Source organism: Ammospiza nelsoni, chromosome Z (genome assembly GCF_027579445.1).
Source record: "Ammospiza nelsoni isolate bAmmNel1 chromosome Z, bAmmNel1.pri, whole genome shotgun sequence".
NCBI classification, from domain to species: domain Eukaryota; kingdom Metazoa; phylum Chordata; class Aves; order Passeriformes; family Passerellidae; genus Ammospiza; species Ammospiza nelsoni.
In genome coordinates, this window is record NC_080669.1 from 77102205 (window position 1) to 77117470 (window position 15266).

General features: G+C 37.2%; 1 protein-coding gene across 1 annotated transcript in view; it reads left to right on the forward strand.

The window, feature by feature from the left end:
• PRLR (prolactin receptor) overlaps positions 1–15266 on the forward strand; it is a 154563-nt gene that overhangs the window by 130606 nt on the left and 8691 nt on the right. Inside the window, exons 5-16 of the mRNA XM_059492775.1 lie at positions 208–321; positions 1315–1447; positions 4766–4935; positions 5736–5902; positions 6499–6501; positions 6714–6855; positions 8930–9062; positions 10291–10460; positions 11707–11876; positions 12808–12952; positions 13773–13872; positions 14849–14918. Coding sequence (XP_059348758.1) covers positions 252–321; positions 1315–1447; positions 4766–4935; positions 5736–5902; positions 6499–6501; positions 6714–6855; positions 8930–9062; positions 10291–10460; positions 11707–11876; positions 12808–12952; positions 13773–13872; positions 14849–14918 — 1473 coding nt within the window. The 5' untranslated portion in view covers positions 208–251. The remainder of the gene's footprint in view (positions 1–207; positions 322–1314; positions 1448–4765; positions 4936–5735; positions 5903–6498; positions 6502–6713; positions 6856–8929; positions 9063–10290; positions 10461–11706; positions 11877–12807; positions 12953–13772; positions 13873–14848; positions 14919–15266) is intronic.

Here is a 15266-nt window from a genome sequence, read left to right on the forward strand (position 1 = left end):
CATTCAGAGACCTCTAGGAAGGCCTACCTGCTTCTCTGAGGTTCCAGTTTTCAGCTTCCAAAGTGGAACTGTTGGTGTTGCCTCACCTTTTTGAGAGAGAGCAAGAATCAATTACCTGCAATTCAAAAAGGACTTTGGTCAAGTCATGAGATACGTATTACATGCTGAGCATTGTTACTGACTGTTGCGTGATGGCGTGTTTTTCAGTGAGCCCTTGATCTCATACTTCCTCCTGAGGAGAGGCAGGCATCATGAAACAGAGATTCATTTCATCAGTCCCAATTATTTTGCAGCTTGCTCTGACTACGCTAGGTCTGCCTGGTAAGTACAGCACTTCCTGAAACACTTGTTTTTTCCTTAAGACACTTTCTTTAGAAAAGTCTGAGGCTTTACCCCATCTATCCTGACCAACACTAGAGCATGTACCTCTTTAAATTGCTTTCTTCTGAAGTTTGTTATGGCAATTTTGAAAATGGCTGGAGTTGTCTTTTCTTTTTACGTGATTAATTTAAGGATTGTTTGGTGGCAATACTGAAACACTGTATTCACTTTATACCTGTCACCTTCTTGGGATTTTGCATATGAATAGTTATTCTATTTGAGATAATTACATGGAACTTTATTGAAATAAAGATAAAAGATAAGCTTAGGTTAAAACGTCATACGCTTGTTGTTTTAAAATGAATGTAAATGCGTGGTCTGTATTCTTGGTGTAAGTTAATAAGAAGCAGTCTTAACAGGAAATATTCTTAAATGTGTTTGGATTAACAGGGAATGTTTGAACAATGAATGAATACATTCAGGTTGCCAGTACCCAAAAAATTCTATCTAGCCCATTGATTTCCTTCTTTTTATAATTTTCTCACCTATAATTTACCTCAAATATGCACAAAGAATGGTATTTTAGTTCTGTTGCAAAGTTTAAATTTAATCTTGAAATAATCTGAAGATACAAAATTTTAATGTTTATGGGGACAAATCCTAAAGGTCATATATTTATTTCCCATCTTCATCATTAAATTTTGAGATAAATATACCATTTTGAGTTTAGGTAAAAAATAAATGTTCTTGTTAAAAAGCAAAATCATTCTACTAACTGTTTTAGAAATTTGATGTAAAGTGTATTTACCTTTTTGAGAATATTGATCCTTTTCCCAGGCAGAGTTATTTGCTTAATTCAGTCCACAGTTTTGTGTAATTTTATTGTCTTCAAAAAAGGAATGCTAGGTTGACTTTTATCATTCAACAATAGCATCCAAAATCGTTGGCAACTTCTAGTTGGATTTAACTAGTTGGATTTTTGCACTTCTGTAGGTCAATCATACCCTGGAAAACCTCAGATAATAAGATGTCGTTCTCTAGAAAAGGAAACCTTTTCATGTTGGTGGAAGCCTGGCTCAGATGGAGGACTCCCTAACAATTACACCCTGTTCTACAGCAAGGACAGGTAACAAGTGGTGTATGTGTACTCTGTAAGTGATCAGGTGAGGGTTTTGTCAGACCAAGAGAATGACAACATTAATTTGTGAAGTTGTTTTTATGAATTCATTTTAATCTTAGATAGACAACAGGGGCTGCATAAAATCCATGGCTTCCCTTGTTGGAAGAAAACATGACTACTAAAAGCCCTGAATCTTCAGCCTGTCCTTCCTGAAACTCATCTACCAAAAATCCCACTTGTCTGAAGATGTGCTGGAAACAAAGGCATGTTGCCCATCTTTTTGGGAAGCACAAGCTTTCAGCTGAATGGGGTCCCCTCTGAGCACTGAAGCATAAGGGCACCCCAGGGCAGCAGATCTCCCATCACCCCAACCAGGAGGAGGGCAGCCCAGCCCTGGGCATTGGTCACCTCCTTGGGGACAGGGACAGGCTGAGGCCACGCTGGGCTGGGACATCAGCTCATGGGTTGGGCTGGCTCAGGGGCTGTGACTGGGAAAGGCAGGACTGTGTGGAGCTGGAGACCAGCTAAACTGGGGACCTGGGTCCCAGGTCCCCATGGAGGGGCTGGGCAGGGTCAGGGAGGGCTGCTGGGGCCCTGCCAAGGAGCTTGTCCATTACCATGCACACTAAAACCCCCTTCTGGACTATGGCCATTTTTTTCTCTTGTTGGTTTTGTGGTCAGTGGTTCCTGAAATGCAGTGAAATCAGACATGGGTGTAACATTTCAAAAATTAATATTTTGATAATTATCACTCCCTCATCCTGCTCAGGAATGAAGTGTATATGTTTAGCAACTTTACTTAACCTGTCCATCTTTGTTTAACTTTGTACTTTCTTCCTGAAAACAGTCTTTGAATAGGGACAAGTAAGCAGGGAGGTTTAGAGACTAAGTTTTTTTATAAATCCAGGGAGATTAAGAATAGGTAAGATAAGGCCTCAGAAATCACTGCGACATTTAAACATTCCAAATCATTGAGCAGAAAAAAATGCAGTCTTTAATGGAGTTGCCACACACAACAATGATTCGGGAACTTCTTTTTATGAAAGCCCAGATGTTTCAGTCTTCATTAAAAAGTTTAATGAACATTTTAATTCACTGCCCAGAGCCATTTTGCTTAGGGAAGGATAGGAGTGCTTATCCATTTATTAAATCTGCTGAAATCGGGCTCTGCCAAGCATTTTAGACCTGGGCCACAATTGCCTTTCTAGGCTCATTTTCTCTTAGGTATAGACCCCTTTCTCCCATCTTTTCTTTGTGAACTGTGACAAAACTGCCTGGAAAATAAGAAACCTTATTATTGATGATACATAAAGCATAATAGTGGAATTACTGTTCATTCTTGTGCCACATCAGCTGATGCTTTGGATTTGTATAGTTCTTATCACCTGAGATAGGCTGTGAGTACATCACCTCGGCCAGCTTTGAGCACAAAACAATCCCTCTCCTAAATAATCCAAAGACCCGTGTAAAGGCAATAGTAATTGACTGTGAAGTAATTTTTTTTTCTTCTTTTTTTTGAGATAGTCTTGATGATGATCATGTTAAAAAGCAAATAAATTGACATCAGGAAGGTTGTGGAACAGGTTGTCCTGTGCAACCACACAGCACATAGAGGACAACCAAGGGATCAGGCCCAGCTACCATGGATTTAGGAATGGCGGGTCCTGCTTGATCTCCTTTTATGAACAGACAACCCTCTCAGGAGAGGCTATGGATGTCGTCTGCCTGAAGTTCACCAAAACCTTTGACAACATGTCCCACAATATTCTCTTGGAAAATCTGGCAGCCCATGGCTTGGACAGGAGTACTCTTTACTGTGTTAAGAAAGGGTTGATGGCCAGGCCTAGGAAGTGGTGGTGAGCTGTGCTGCATCCACTCCAGCTAGTCACTAGTGGTGCGCTTAGGGGATCAGTGCTGGGGTCAGCCCTGTTTGATATCTTTACTGATGATCTGGATGAGAGGATTGGCAGCACCCTCAGTGAGCTTGCAGAAGACACCACGCTCGGCAGGAGTACTGATCTGTTGGAGGCCAGGAAGGCTCCGCAGAGGGATTTGCATGTAGGCCAATGGTGTGACGTGCAGCCAGGGCAAGTGCCGGGTCCTGTCCTTGGTCAACAACCTCATGCAACTCCAGGCTGGGGTAGAGAGGCTGGAATGTGGCTCAGCAGAGAAGGACCTGGGCATGAACATGAGCCAGTGTGTACCCAGGTGGTCAAGAAGGCCAGTGGCACCCAGCCTGTGTGGCCAGCAGGACCAAGACAGTGATTTGCCCCATGTTTGGCACTGGTGAGGGCACACCCAAATCCTGTGTGCAGTTCTGGACCCCCCACTGCAAGAAAGACTTTGAGGTGCTGGAACATGACTAGAGAAGGGCAACAGAACAGGAGAAGGGTCTGAAGCACGAGTCATGTAAGAAGCAAGTGAGGGATCTGGGGATGTTCATCCTGGAGAAAAGGAGGCTCAGGGGTCACTCTACAACTCCCTGAAAGGAGGCTGTACTCGTGTGTCCATCAGTCTCTTCTCTCAGGGCATAGGACAAGAGGAAACAGCCTCAAACTGCACTAGAGAATGTTCAGGTTGGACCTCAGGAAGAATTTATTCACTGAAGGGAGGGATAGGCATAGGAATGGGCTGCCCAGGGAGGTGGGCAGTCACCATTTCTGGAGGTGTTCAAGAAGCTACTGGATATTGCACTAGGTGCTATGGTCTGGTTGACAAGGTGGTCAAAGCTTGACTTGACAAGCTTAGAGGTCTTTTCCAACCTAAATGATTCTCCGACTTTGCTGAAAACAAACTAATCAATAAAAGAGCTCTTTGCCATAGGGCCCATATTTTGATTTCTCAGGGTGATATGCAAAGATATTTAGCAACTTACCTAATTGAAGTAAATATTTTTCATTTACCTCTTACTTCCTTATAAATATTGTTAAAATTTCTTTGTTTTGTCTGTGGAAATTTCTGTTTCTGTTCTTTTGTTGATTTATTCCTATGTATAAACAAAGGAGAGAAAGCATTCATCAAAACAACTGCAGTAAAAATGTAAATGAAGCATTTATGGTAATGTCATTTGACATGTACCAAATGTTTCCCAGAGATGGGATTATAGATATATATATATATAATATTAAATTATTATATATATATATAATTTATTTAAATTTCTGGTTATTCTATATCTATATAAATTATATATGTGATTTTACATATATATATATATATATACACACACACACACGTTTCAGATTTTTCTGCTGAATCTAGTCCATTGCTAGAATATTATCTGCTTTGCTTCATTTCCTAAATTTTTCAATCATTTTGTTTCAGTGAAGAAAAAATCTATGAATGTCCAGACTACCTAACATCAGGTCCAAATTCTTGCTACTTTGATAAAAACCACACTAATCCCTGGACAACATATATTATCACCGTAACGGCAACAAATGAGATTGGAAGTAACAGCTCAGATCCTCAGCATGTGGATGTAACTTCCATAGGTAAAATCAAAGAATGAAATGGAAAACAAACTAGTTGGAGGTGTGTGCAGTTTTTAATCCCAGAATAGGTAGTGGTGAAAGATTTTTTTCCTCGTGATGTACAACTTCCTATTGAGCAGTGTTTATTTACAGATAACCTAAAATATGCATGTTAAATGTATGTGAAAACTGCATTTTAATTCTAAGTTAAGTAACTACATACTTGATTGTAGGAATATCATGTATGAATATGTAAAAATTTTAACTTTAGCTGAAAAATTTGCTTCACTTTCTAGTTGTCTGCCATATTTTAATTAGACTCAATGAATATTATAAAATTTTCAAATTAGGTTAAACTACCAAATACTTCAAATGTAAAAATCTTTTTAACTGCTGGCATGGCAGTCTTGAAAGGGTAAAAATAATTTCCTGAGCATTATGCAGGCTTTTTGTAGAACTTGATATTCCTGACTCCAATCTTGTTTCCACACACATATAATATATCATTTTAATTATAATATACTTAGTTTTTCTGGCTATGAAATAGCTGACATTCTAGTTTTCCAGGAGTGGCCTTATAAAATTATGATTTGTATTTCCTTAGCCTGACAAATTCAGAATAAAGTTTAAGATTTGCTGATACTTTTGGAAATCAGGAGCTAGTTAAACTTATTGAGGAAAAAGGAAAAATGCAAGGCTTCTTTATTATTCTTTTACAGTGCTGAAATATCTGAAAATAATATGATGACATACAAAATATAAAGGAGGTGTTTTTTTTCTGAGAGAAAATTAAATAGCACACTTTTCATTCATTTATACAGTTCAGCCAGATGCTCCTGTGAACCTCTCTCTAGAAACAAACACATCTGCTAACCTGTCATACCTTTGGGCAAAATGGTCTCCACCCCCATTAGCTGATGCCAGCTCTAATTCTCATATGTATCACTATGAGCTACGACTAAAGCCTGAGGAAAAGGAAGAGTGGGAGGTAAGGAAAGAATGTGTTTATTTTATAAGTGATCTGTTCATTATTATAAATGCTCTATTCAAGTGAATTCTCTTGTCTCAGTTTAATTAGCCCTATAAAAATGTAAGAATAGAAAAATTATTGTAACCAGATCTGATTAAATAAAGAAAATTACTGGAGTGGTCTGTGATATATTCAATATATTTACATAGTCATCCTAATGTTATGTATGACAAAACCCAGTTTTCATCATCCTCTTCAACATGATCACTTGGAGGCAACCTGCCCCTCAGAAATTCTGTTGTGGCCCACTCACATTTAACCATTCCATTAACATTCCCAACCTGTTGCCAGATTTCTAGGAATCAGCTTCAGTAGTGGTACAGCTGAGTTTTCAGGATAAAATGTCATTCTTAAACTTATAGTCATGTGTCCTAAATGCTGCTTAGCTTGTTGCTGCTTAATGATGGAAAATGCTATGCATTTTGAAATAGTTCTGAGGAGAAATTAGAAGAGTCTGAGAAAGTCACTTAAAGCCACTTAGAAGTATTTAAGTGGGGGTTTATGTGTGGACTACTTGTAATGCTCTTTGCATTATGGATCTGATGGCATATTAGGAAGTCTACAGTTTAATATTTTCTTGAATATCAGAATCAGCAGTGATTTTTTTCTGCTAAATCACTACTTTTGCTTCTTGGTAATTGATATCTTATAAATAGCCAACTTAAATCCCTGACTTTCAGAAGTCAGTACCTCATGCCTGTTCCTTTATGGTTTATTCGTTGAAGTGGTCCAATTCTTTATTATTTTCCCAGTCCATTTTCTTTTACAGACAGTATCTGTAGGAATGCAGACACACTATGAGGTGAGCAGCCTGAAAGCTGGGGTGAAGTACGTTTTTCAGGTGCGTTGCATGCTAGACCTCGGAGAATGGAGCGAGTGGAGCTCAGAAAGAAGCATTCAGATGCCCAAAGGTAAGTGGATGATTGCTGCTCTGTAAATTGCTTTTAAGGTGTGGCAGGTTCAATGCTGTGAAGGTGCTTAAATGATAATCCTGAAAACCTGGCCTCTCACATGGGTACTTTGTACTGCTCTGTGCATTTTACCATACTTCCTGTGTAATTGCTTTGTTAATCTTGTTGTTCTGGCCAGGACCCTCTGCTGAAAGTAGCTATGATGAACAAGGTGGGATTTACTAGGAAGTCACTTCTGATACAGACATGCCTAAATAATTTATTGTCCCTATCCCTTTATTTAAAAACCATGTTGATTTTATCTGTAGCTATAAATATCAGGTAATGTTTTTTGTATAAGAGCCCGGACAGAAAGCCCTGATGGCTCTTACAGATACTATCACATGGAAGTCACTATCTGTGTTTTACTGAATTCGAGTAGACACATTAAACATGTATGACATCATATCTTTTTGCAAGACACTTTAACCTCAAAACTTCTTCAGTTAGTAGTTGCATTATTCATTATTTGACATGGATATTGTTGAAGTACTGTTAATAGAAAAATATTTTTTAAATGTCCCATTTTCAGATCTGCCTTAGGCAATTATAAATTTGGAAAATCAATCTCTCTGCTATACATAGTAGAAAATATATATTATTAATGTAATAGGAATATTTTTGCCACAAATACACAACTGCAAAAGTTTTAATCACCTCAGGGTTTTGATGAGCATCATCCTATTCAAAATTCAAGCCTTTTTTTCTGCCCAGTTAAGTGCTATTCTTGAAACTATAAAAACTTGCTCAGGAGCAATCATGCAAGTAGCCTGAGTACTGAACATAAAAACATTACAGTGAAATATGAGACATGCCTCTTTATATATTTTGAGTACTTCAGAAGAAAATTACTGGCAAGAATGCCAACAAATAGACATACATTTACATTCTTTCTTTTTACCTAAAATCAAAAAAGAAAATGACAGCATTCCTTTCCAACAAACAGAATAATCTTTAAACACATCTTTTGGAAAAAATATTTGTTTTGTATGTAGTGGTTTAAGCCCAGCTAGCAACAAACCATCACACAGCTGCCCATTCATATATCACCATGGTGGAATGAAGGGAAGAATCAAAGGTAAAATCTGTGGGTTGGGATAAGAACAGTTCAATGATTAAGACAAAGTAAAATGAAGAAGTAGTAGTAGTAGTAGTAGTAGTAGTAGTAGTAGTAGTAGTAGTAGTAGTAATAATAATAATAATAATAATAATAATAATAATAACAATAGTAGTAGATGATGATGATGATGATGATGATGATGATGATGATGATGATGATGATGATGATGATGATGATGATGATAAAAAAGGGAAAAAAAATTCTGGACAATATATTTTCTCACCCAATGCTGATAAATGCCAGGCTGCATTTCTGAATCCTGATGAGCACTGGTTCTGGGTAACTCCCAAATTTGGAGGTGATGTTCTGTGGAACAAGTGACCTTTGGTCAGGTCACCTGTCTATCTGTAGTCACTCCCAACATTTTTTTTCTATTTTGTAGCTCTTCACTGACGGTGCATGAGACACAAAAAGGTGCCCTTGGTTTAGAATAAACATGACTTAGTGACAAAATATCCCTTTATTATGAAAATTATTCTCATACTGTATCCAAACCACAGCACTATACCAGTTACTGAGAAGAAATTATGCTAGCTGAAACCAAAACACCATAGAAAATAGATTGGATAGTAGTGTGTATTTTAAATAACTCTGTAGAGCCTGCTATGACTGTATTTCAACATTCCTTATTAGATTTTGGGGTGGAAAAAAGCCACAGGCAGAAAACTAAAACTGTTCTTCAGTGCAGCTGCAGTGAGAGAGAATTCTGAATCCAGGTGAAGTAGCAAGTTGTTGCCCTAAGCAGCAAATGGTCCGTCCTTTCCTGTGCCACTATGAAGCAAGTTTTTCTTTTTTCCTGTTCCTGTTTTTCCTGTTTTTCTATTTTCCTGTTCTCTGTTTGACTTTATTTTGCAAATTCAAGGTGGACTTAATGGATTAAACTTACTAATTAGTTCATTTCTTTATCTCTTACAGAAAGGTTACCTCCCGAAAAGCCTATAATAATAAAGTGCCGTTCTCCTGAAAAAGAAACATTTACTTGTTGGTGGAAACCTGCTTCAGCTGGAGGACTCTTGACCAAACACACTTTGCTTTACAGCAAAGAGGGGTAATAAGTGCTGTGTAGTTATTCAGTGTTTTGTTGGAAGGACCTGGAAAATCAGTCCTCAATGGTTTCTTATTTTGGGAGATGCCATTTTCTGTAGTCCATGGTTTTGTCCATGTTAGGGCATCACAGTAAAGCAGCAACATGTCTAAGATTGAAATATTAAATCTTGGTCTCTTTATAATGGCAGGTACACAATTACTGTGAATTCTGTCTTTTCATTGCTCATCAACAGCGTGTTAGTGAACAGGGCAACTGCATAGTCCTAAAACTCTTCAACTACGCAGTCTTAGAAATGAAACTTTCCAAAATTAGCAGATACTAAAACTTTTATTTTCTGATAAGGCTTGTTTTGCACTAGCATTCATAAGGCATGAATGTTTCCTAATTTCTGTAGTAATCTTTCCTTGGAACTCCGATAAAGTGATAAACATTCATTTTAAAGAAAGAGTCAACAAGTCTTGTGAACCTTTTTTGGTCCTTTTTAGTTCACCTAGTACTGCTCTACTTTGCAATTACCTAAATAGATGCTAAACTCTGTAACTGTCAGCTGAGAGCTCACTCTTAGTGTAAAAAGACAGATACTGGTCCAGCCAGGTATGGCGGAGTAAGAGGTCCACATCCACAGCTTTTTCTTTTGTTACTGTACATCTAGGAAGAGCATGAAAACAAAGACTTAGTTCTAAAATTTCTCTCCTACCCCTCCTCTGACTTTGGGAAGCTTGGGTATGGATGTGAAGGAGAGTACAAAGTAGATTTTTTTTTTTAATGGTCAAGAGATGAAAGACCAAATAAATTCTCAAAGCATATTAGTGTAATATGCAGAATTCCTGTAAGTGTGAGATGAACATTGGAAATACATAATTTTTAATAGATAGGTTAGAAGACTTCAGCAATCACTTCTACTCAGTCTCTGAAATGTGTAAGGGCTCTGGGCCATGCAGTGAACAGTGGCTTTCAGAGAATGAAGAGCTGTGCTGTACTAGCCCACAGCTGCATCTGCAATAGCCTAAATGCTTCAGGCTTTCTGGTGTTTACTTCGTGGGGAAAACGCTTAGCACAGTCTCTGGGACTGTCCAATGGCTCTTTAGTCTGGAAGCAGTTTTCTGATTTTCTTTACATTGCCAGGTGTGAAAAGTCAGATCCAGCCCTAAATAATGCTGAAGTACAAGTAACCAAAATCAGGTGTTGCAGTCTGTGTAACCTAATCACTGGGATTCTTTCATTTCAGAGAAGAAAAAGTTTATGAATGTCCAGATTACAAAACTGCAGGCCCCAATTCGTGCTACTTCGATAAAAAGCACACCTCTTTCTGGACCATATACAATATTACTGTGAGGGCAACTAATGAAATGGGAAGTAATGTCTCTGATCCTCATTATGTGGATGTGACTTACATAGGTAAGAGTTAAAAAGTAGTTTCTGTGGAACCAAATTATTCAGAATCATGGGTTTTGACACAAGAATTTTAATTCCAGCTCTCCTTGTATGTAGTATTATATTCAAGTTTAAAACATATACAAATAAGATATTCCTTAGTGTAATAACAAATCAATATTCATCCATTTACCATCTTATTTTCTGAAGAAGCCAAAAATGCTAAAAGCTTTAAAATTATGTTCAAATAAATATTTATTGGTTTTCCATATTTCTTGTAGTCAAACCCTAAGAAACATCATCCATCTAAAATCTTTTTTCCACGGTATAAGCAACAGAAATCAATTTGATCTTTTAACTAATAATATTTAAATCTGATTACCCAAAATAGTTTCCAGACCCAAGAGAAGCTGCATTAGTGCTTTTTATAGCAGTATACTGATAGTCTGTTTACAAGATTTTTTCTACAGAGTGACTGTGGACAAGTAATTAGGGTTTTATCTAAGGGAACGGAACATTATCCTTGATAACCATTTTGTTGTCAAGGATCTGGCTCCCAGGAGTCTGGCAACTGGAAAAAGGCTGCTGGAGAAATGGCTTTATACTTTACTTCAGTGCAATGACCCAGTGAATCTTTGATCAGACAGTGGTAAAATATATGCACAATATGCAGAAGCTCTACCTCTTAACTAAGGGAGATGCAAGTCTGACTCCTGTGTTCTGTTTTGGTTTATTTTTGAAATACAGACAGAGCTTTAATATGCTGTTTTGGTTTACTTTTAAGTATCCTTACTTAGAAGTGTAGGGATCATGTGGCTGTGTTTTCTGAATGTAAAAGATGGAGGAAACAAATTTCATTAGCTGCATCCAAGTTTTCAGTGTTCCTAAATATTTATGCCAAGCTTTGATAAGATTATAGTAGAACACAACTTTCAAAACATAACATCAAATATGTTAACTTCAAAATACATTTGTGGGGAAAAGTAACAATAAATGGAAATGAAAGAAAAAATATTTTTGATGAGAAATGCTTAAGGCAAATCTCAACATGAGTTAAATATACTTACTACTATTCGGGGGAGGTTTAAAATTCCTAAATCCATACTTAATTTCTCTGAAAAACTCTTGATTTCTATATTTCAGTAGCAGTTCTAAATTACCAGACCCAATGGAGGTGGCAACTATTCACTCACATCATTTTATATTTATACCTAAGCTGCAAGGAAGAAAGTCACTTAGATTCTTATTGACAGTTCTTTTATTTCAACAGTACAGCCAGATCCTCCTGTGAATATAACCCTGGAATTAAAAAAGTCAATAAAGAGAAAACCGTATCTGGTCCTGACGTGGTCTCCACCCCCACAGGCTGATGTCAGATCTGGATGGCTTACCCTTGAATATGAATTGCGACTAAAGCCTGAAGAAGGAGAGGAATGGGAGGTAAAGATGTTACAAGTTTTTGCTAGATAATATTTTCTGACCAGCTAGATTTTGTCAGCCAGGTCCCATGTCTGACTGTAATGAAGCAGACACTCTAAATAGTTCATAATTTTTTCAAAAGTGCTTGTGTGACCTGTGATTTCCTGCTGGTATCTCAGATGCTGCTGTTCAATAGCAGGTGATTAAGTATTTTTTTTTAATTTTGGTCATTATTTATTAATCATATTGGCATTGTAGTTTAAATTGTTCCTTCTCATTTAGTCATGTTTCTTTCATGATAATTTGTTCTTAATCACAGGTACTTCTTAGATAACAGAAAGCCTCAGTGGCATTACGTAAATAATTTAAATTTATATAAATAACCATTAGGTAGTAACTATAGTGGCCACACAACAATAATAATTTTTATGGATCTACAACTTAAACAGCTGAGTGGTAAATTAAAGACTCCAGCTATTGGTATTTAACTCCATGCCCTTCTTGTCTGCAGAACTTCCAAACCACCACTGTATCTCCTCCTGCCTTCCCCCTCCCACTGCACTTCCCTCTGGCCATTGCAAGACATACTTTTTATTACCCTGTGCATTTCCACAACTCCACATTCCCTCTTCCTCTCTGCATTTTCTTTCTCCATCTCTGTTTTCTTCCTCCCTCATTAATCTCTGCCTCCTCCTCTTCCTGTCACCATTGCAGTTCCTACCATTACCACAGCTCCTCACCTATTTGCCATAAATTCATGATGTGTTTTTATACAGCAGTTTAATTTGCACCAGAGCCAGATCTCATTCTAGAAAGCTAAACTATAGAAATAAAATTAATGTACCATTATTCCATGCCTACTCAACAATTATTAGGAAAAGATATCCAGAATCATTCTATATTCCGATCTTGATTACCAAAACCTTAGCTGTGACATTTATTTTATTTCCAGACTATTTTTGTTGGACAGCAAACACAATGCAAAATGTTCAGTTTAAATCCTGGAAAGAGGTACATTGTACAGATTCACTGCAAACCAGACCACCATGGACTGTGGAGTGAGTGGAGCCCAGAAATGTATATTGAGATCCCTACTGGTAAGTGGCTGGCATCCCTTCTGTAATTGTTATTACATGCAAGTTAATGTTATATTTTTTGTTAGCTGTTTGTGGCATCCATGTGGATCCCTTAGTTTCCCTAGGATAGATAAGAACATCATTGCTAAGGTAACCAAATCTTTATCATCTCTGCACCATATCCAGATACCTTTCCCCTTCATTACTTTATGATAGAGGTAAAAGGTTGAATAGTTTCTTTGCTTATTTAAACCATGTCCTTTCTGTCTGTTGCCTCATTTGTTCTCTTTATGGTAGTTTTTAATTAAAAGAACATTGGCAACTGCATTAAAACTGTGACAGAGACAACAAAGAGTGACTGCCTTCAGACAGTAACAGCTCTTCATTACTCTTTATCTGGAATTAATATGAAATAACCACTTCAGTATAAAAAGTGTTACATTACAATAAAAATCCTTCAAAATATGTAATCCTAGGTCACTTTACCCAGCATTTAATTAATTGTATGATATGTATTTAATAATGCAATGACTACAGGTTTAGTACAACTGGATTTGAACCCAATCTGTATAATTGGCTGTGACAAAATTTTCCTTTCCATGCATTTTTGTATGATTTTTCCAAGACAGTTTATTTCCTGTGCAGTACCATTAGTAAAAATTATATTCATTATTTGATATTACAGGGATTTTTGAGATCTCTCTGTGCTGCTGAAGGCCTCTGTTCAATAATAAATCTGGCAGTTTAGGCTAATTTTTAAAATAAAAGTAATTTGTGAGGTTTTTTTGGCATGCTGACATATGCTACATGTGTGTCCTTGAATAATTCTGTTTTTTCTTAGACTTTAGAGTAAAAGATATGGTTGTGTGGATCATCGTTGGTGTCCTGTCATCTCTTATATGTTTAATCATGAGCTGGATAATGATTATGAAAGGGTACAGGTAAGCCACCAATTCCACAATTGCATGGAGTTCAAGATCAGAGAAAACTTTTCGAAAATAGACTTCTAATATTTGATTCAATATCCTCTAGCATTTACTTTAGCTTATAAACTATTAGTTATAGGTATTTGACTTAATTTGCAACTGATAAAACAGTGTTCCTGCTTCTTATGGAAACCAGGTTAAATTCTCAGTTAGAGACAGCTCTGTTAGATCTGACTAATCTTGGTTAGTCATGTAATATTCATCAAACATTACTTGGAGTATCCCTGTTCTGTAGGAGACATGTTTTTTGGGTTTTTTCATCATTTTCTAAAGTAAACAAGGTTATATTATGAGATTGTCTCTCTGCCAGCCTCTCTATCAATTTCCCAAATGATTTCTTAGAATCCTGGTTAATTTCAATCAAATTTGAAAGAGAAAGGTGTTGCAAAGATTATTGCTTTTGTACAAGTCCAACAAAAAATACTGGCTGAGTAGAAGAAAGGGATGGAAACTGTGGTTGGAAAAGCCATCCTGTTTAGCAGTAGTCAGGTGACAGTCAAACATGCACAGACAGCCACACTAGCCCTCCTGAGCTGTGCCTCACTTCACTCTTTCTTGGGCAGTGGTGAATTTACAATGGTATTAGAGAACTGGAGGTTAAGGGACAGATGACAATTAAAAGGACATTAGTAATTTTACTTTTCCAGTTAAATAACTTTTGTATTACTAGTGTGTTTTTAAAATTCATCCAAGTTGTTTTATAATTCATCTAGTGTGTTTTTTATAATTCATCTAAGTATGAGCTGTAACTGGATTTGTCAATTTGTCAACACAGCTTGAGAGGCAGACAGGAGACAGAGGTCCAGCTGGGATATATAGGATATGGGAGAAGTGTTTAAAATCTTAGTCATATTCTGAGGAAGTGGGAGAACAAATAGTGAGCTAGTGTCTGTATTTACAGCTGGTATGTTTGCTCCGGGTTTTTTTTTAGAATGATGGCCTTTATCCTGCCACCAGTTCCAGGACCAAAGATAAAAGGCATAGATACACATCTGCTGGAGGTGAGTATCACAGCCAACAACAAAAGAATTCACCATAACCTGCTTTTCCAACTTATGTACTAGCAAACAGTTACCACAGTAACGTGTAAAACTGCTTCAGTTACTCAATGTTGAAAATAGGCAACAATTTCCAGTTATATATGTGAAGGATATGTGTGAGTCAGAGTTTTGTCTTTCACTTGTAACAGGAGTTTAAGAACAGGGTTTGTGACTGCCCTGTTCCTTGGGGCATAAGAAAATGCCTCTGTGAACTTCTTAGTAGTTCTTATGGAAGATGCTCTTCACCGTCTTTTGCTATGCTGCGGAGGCAAGACATGTCTACACTGCAGTTCTCCTCCATTTCTTTCT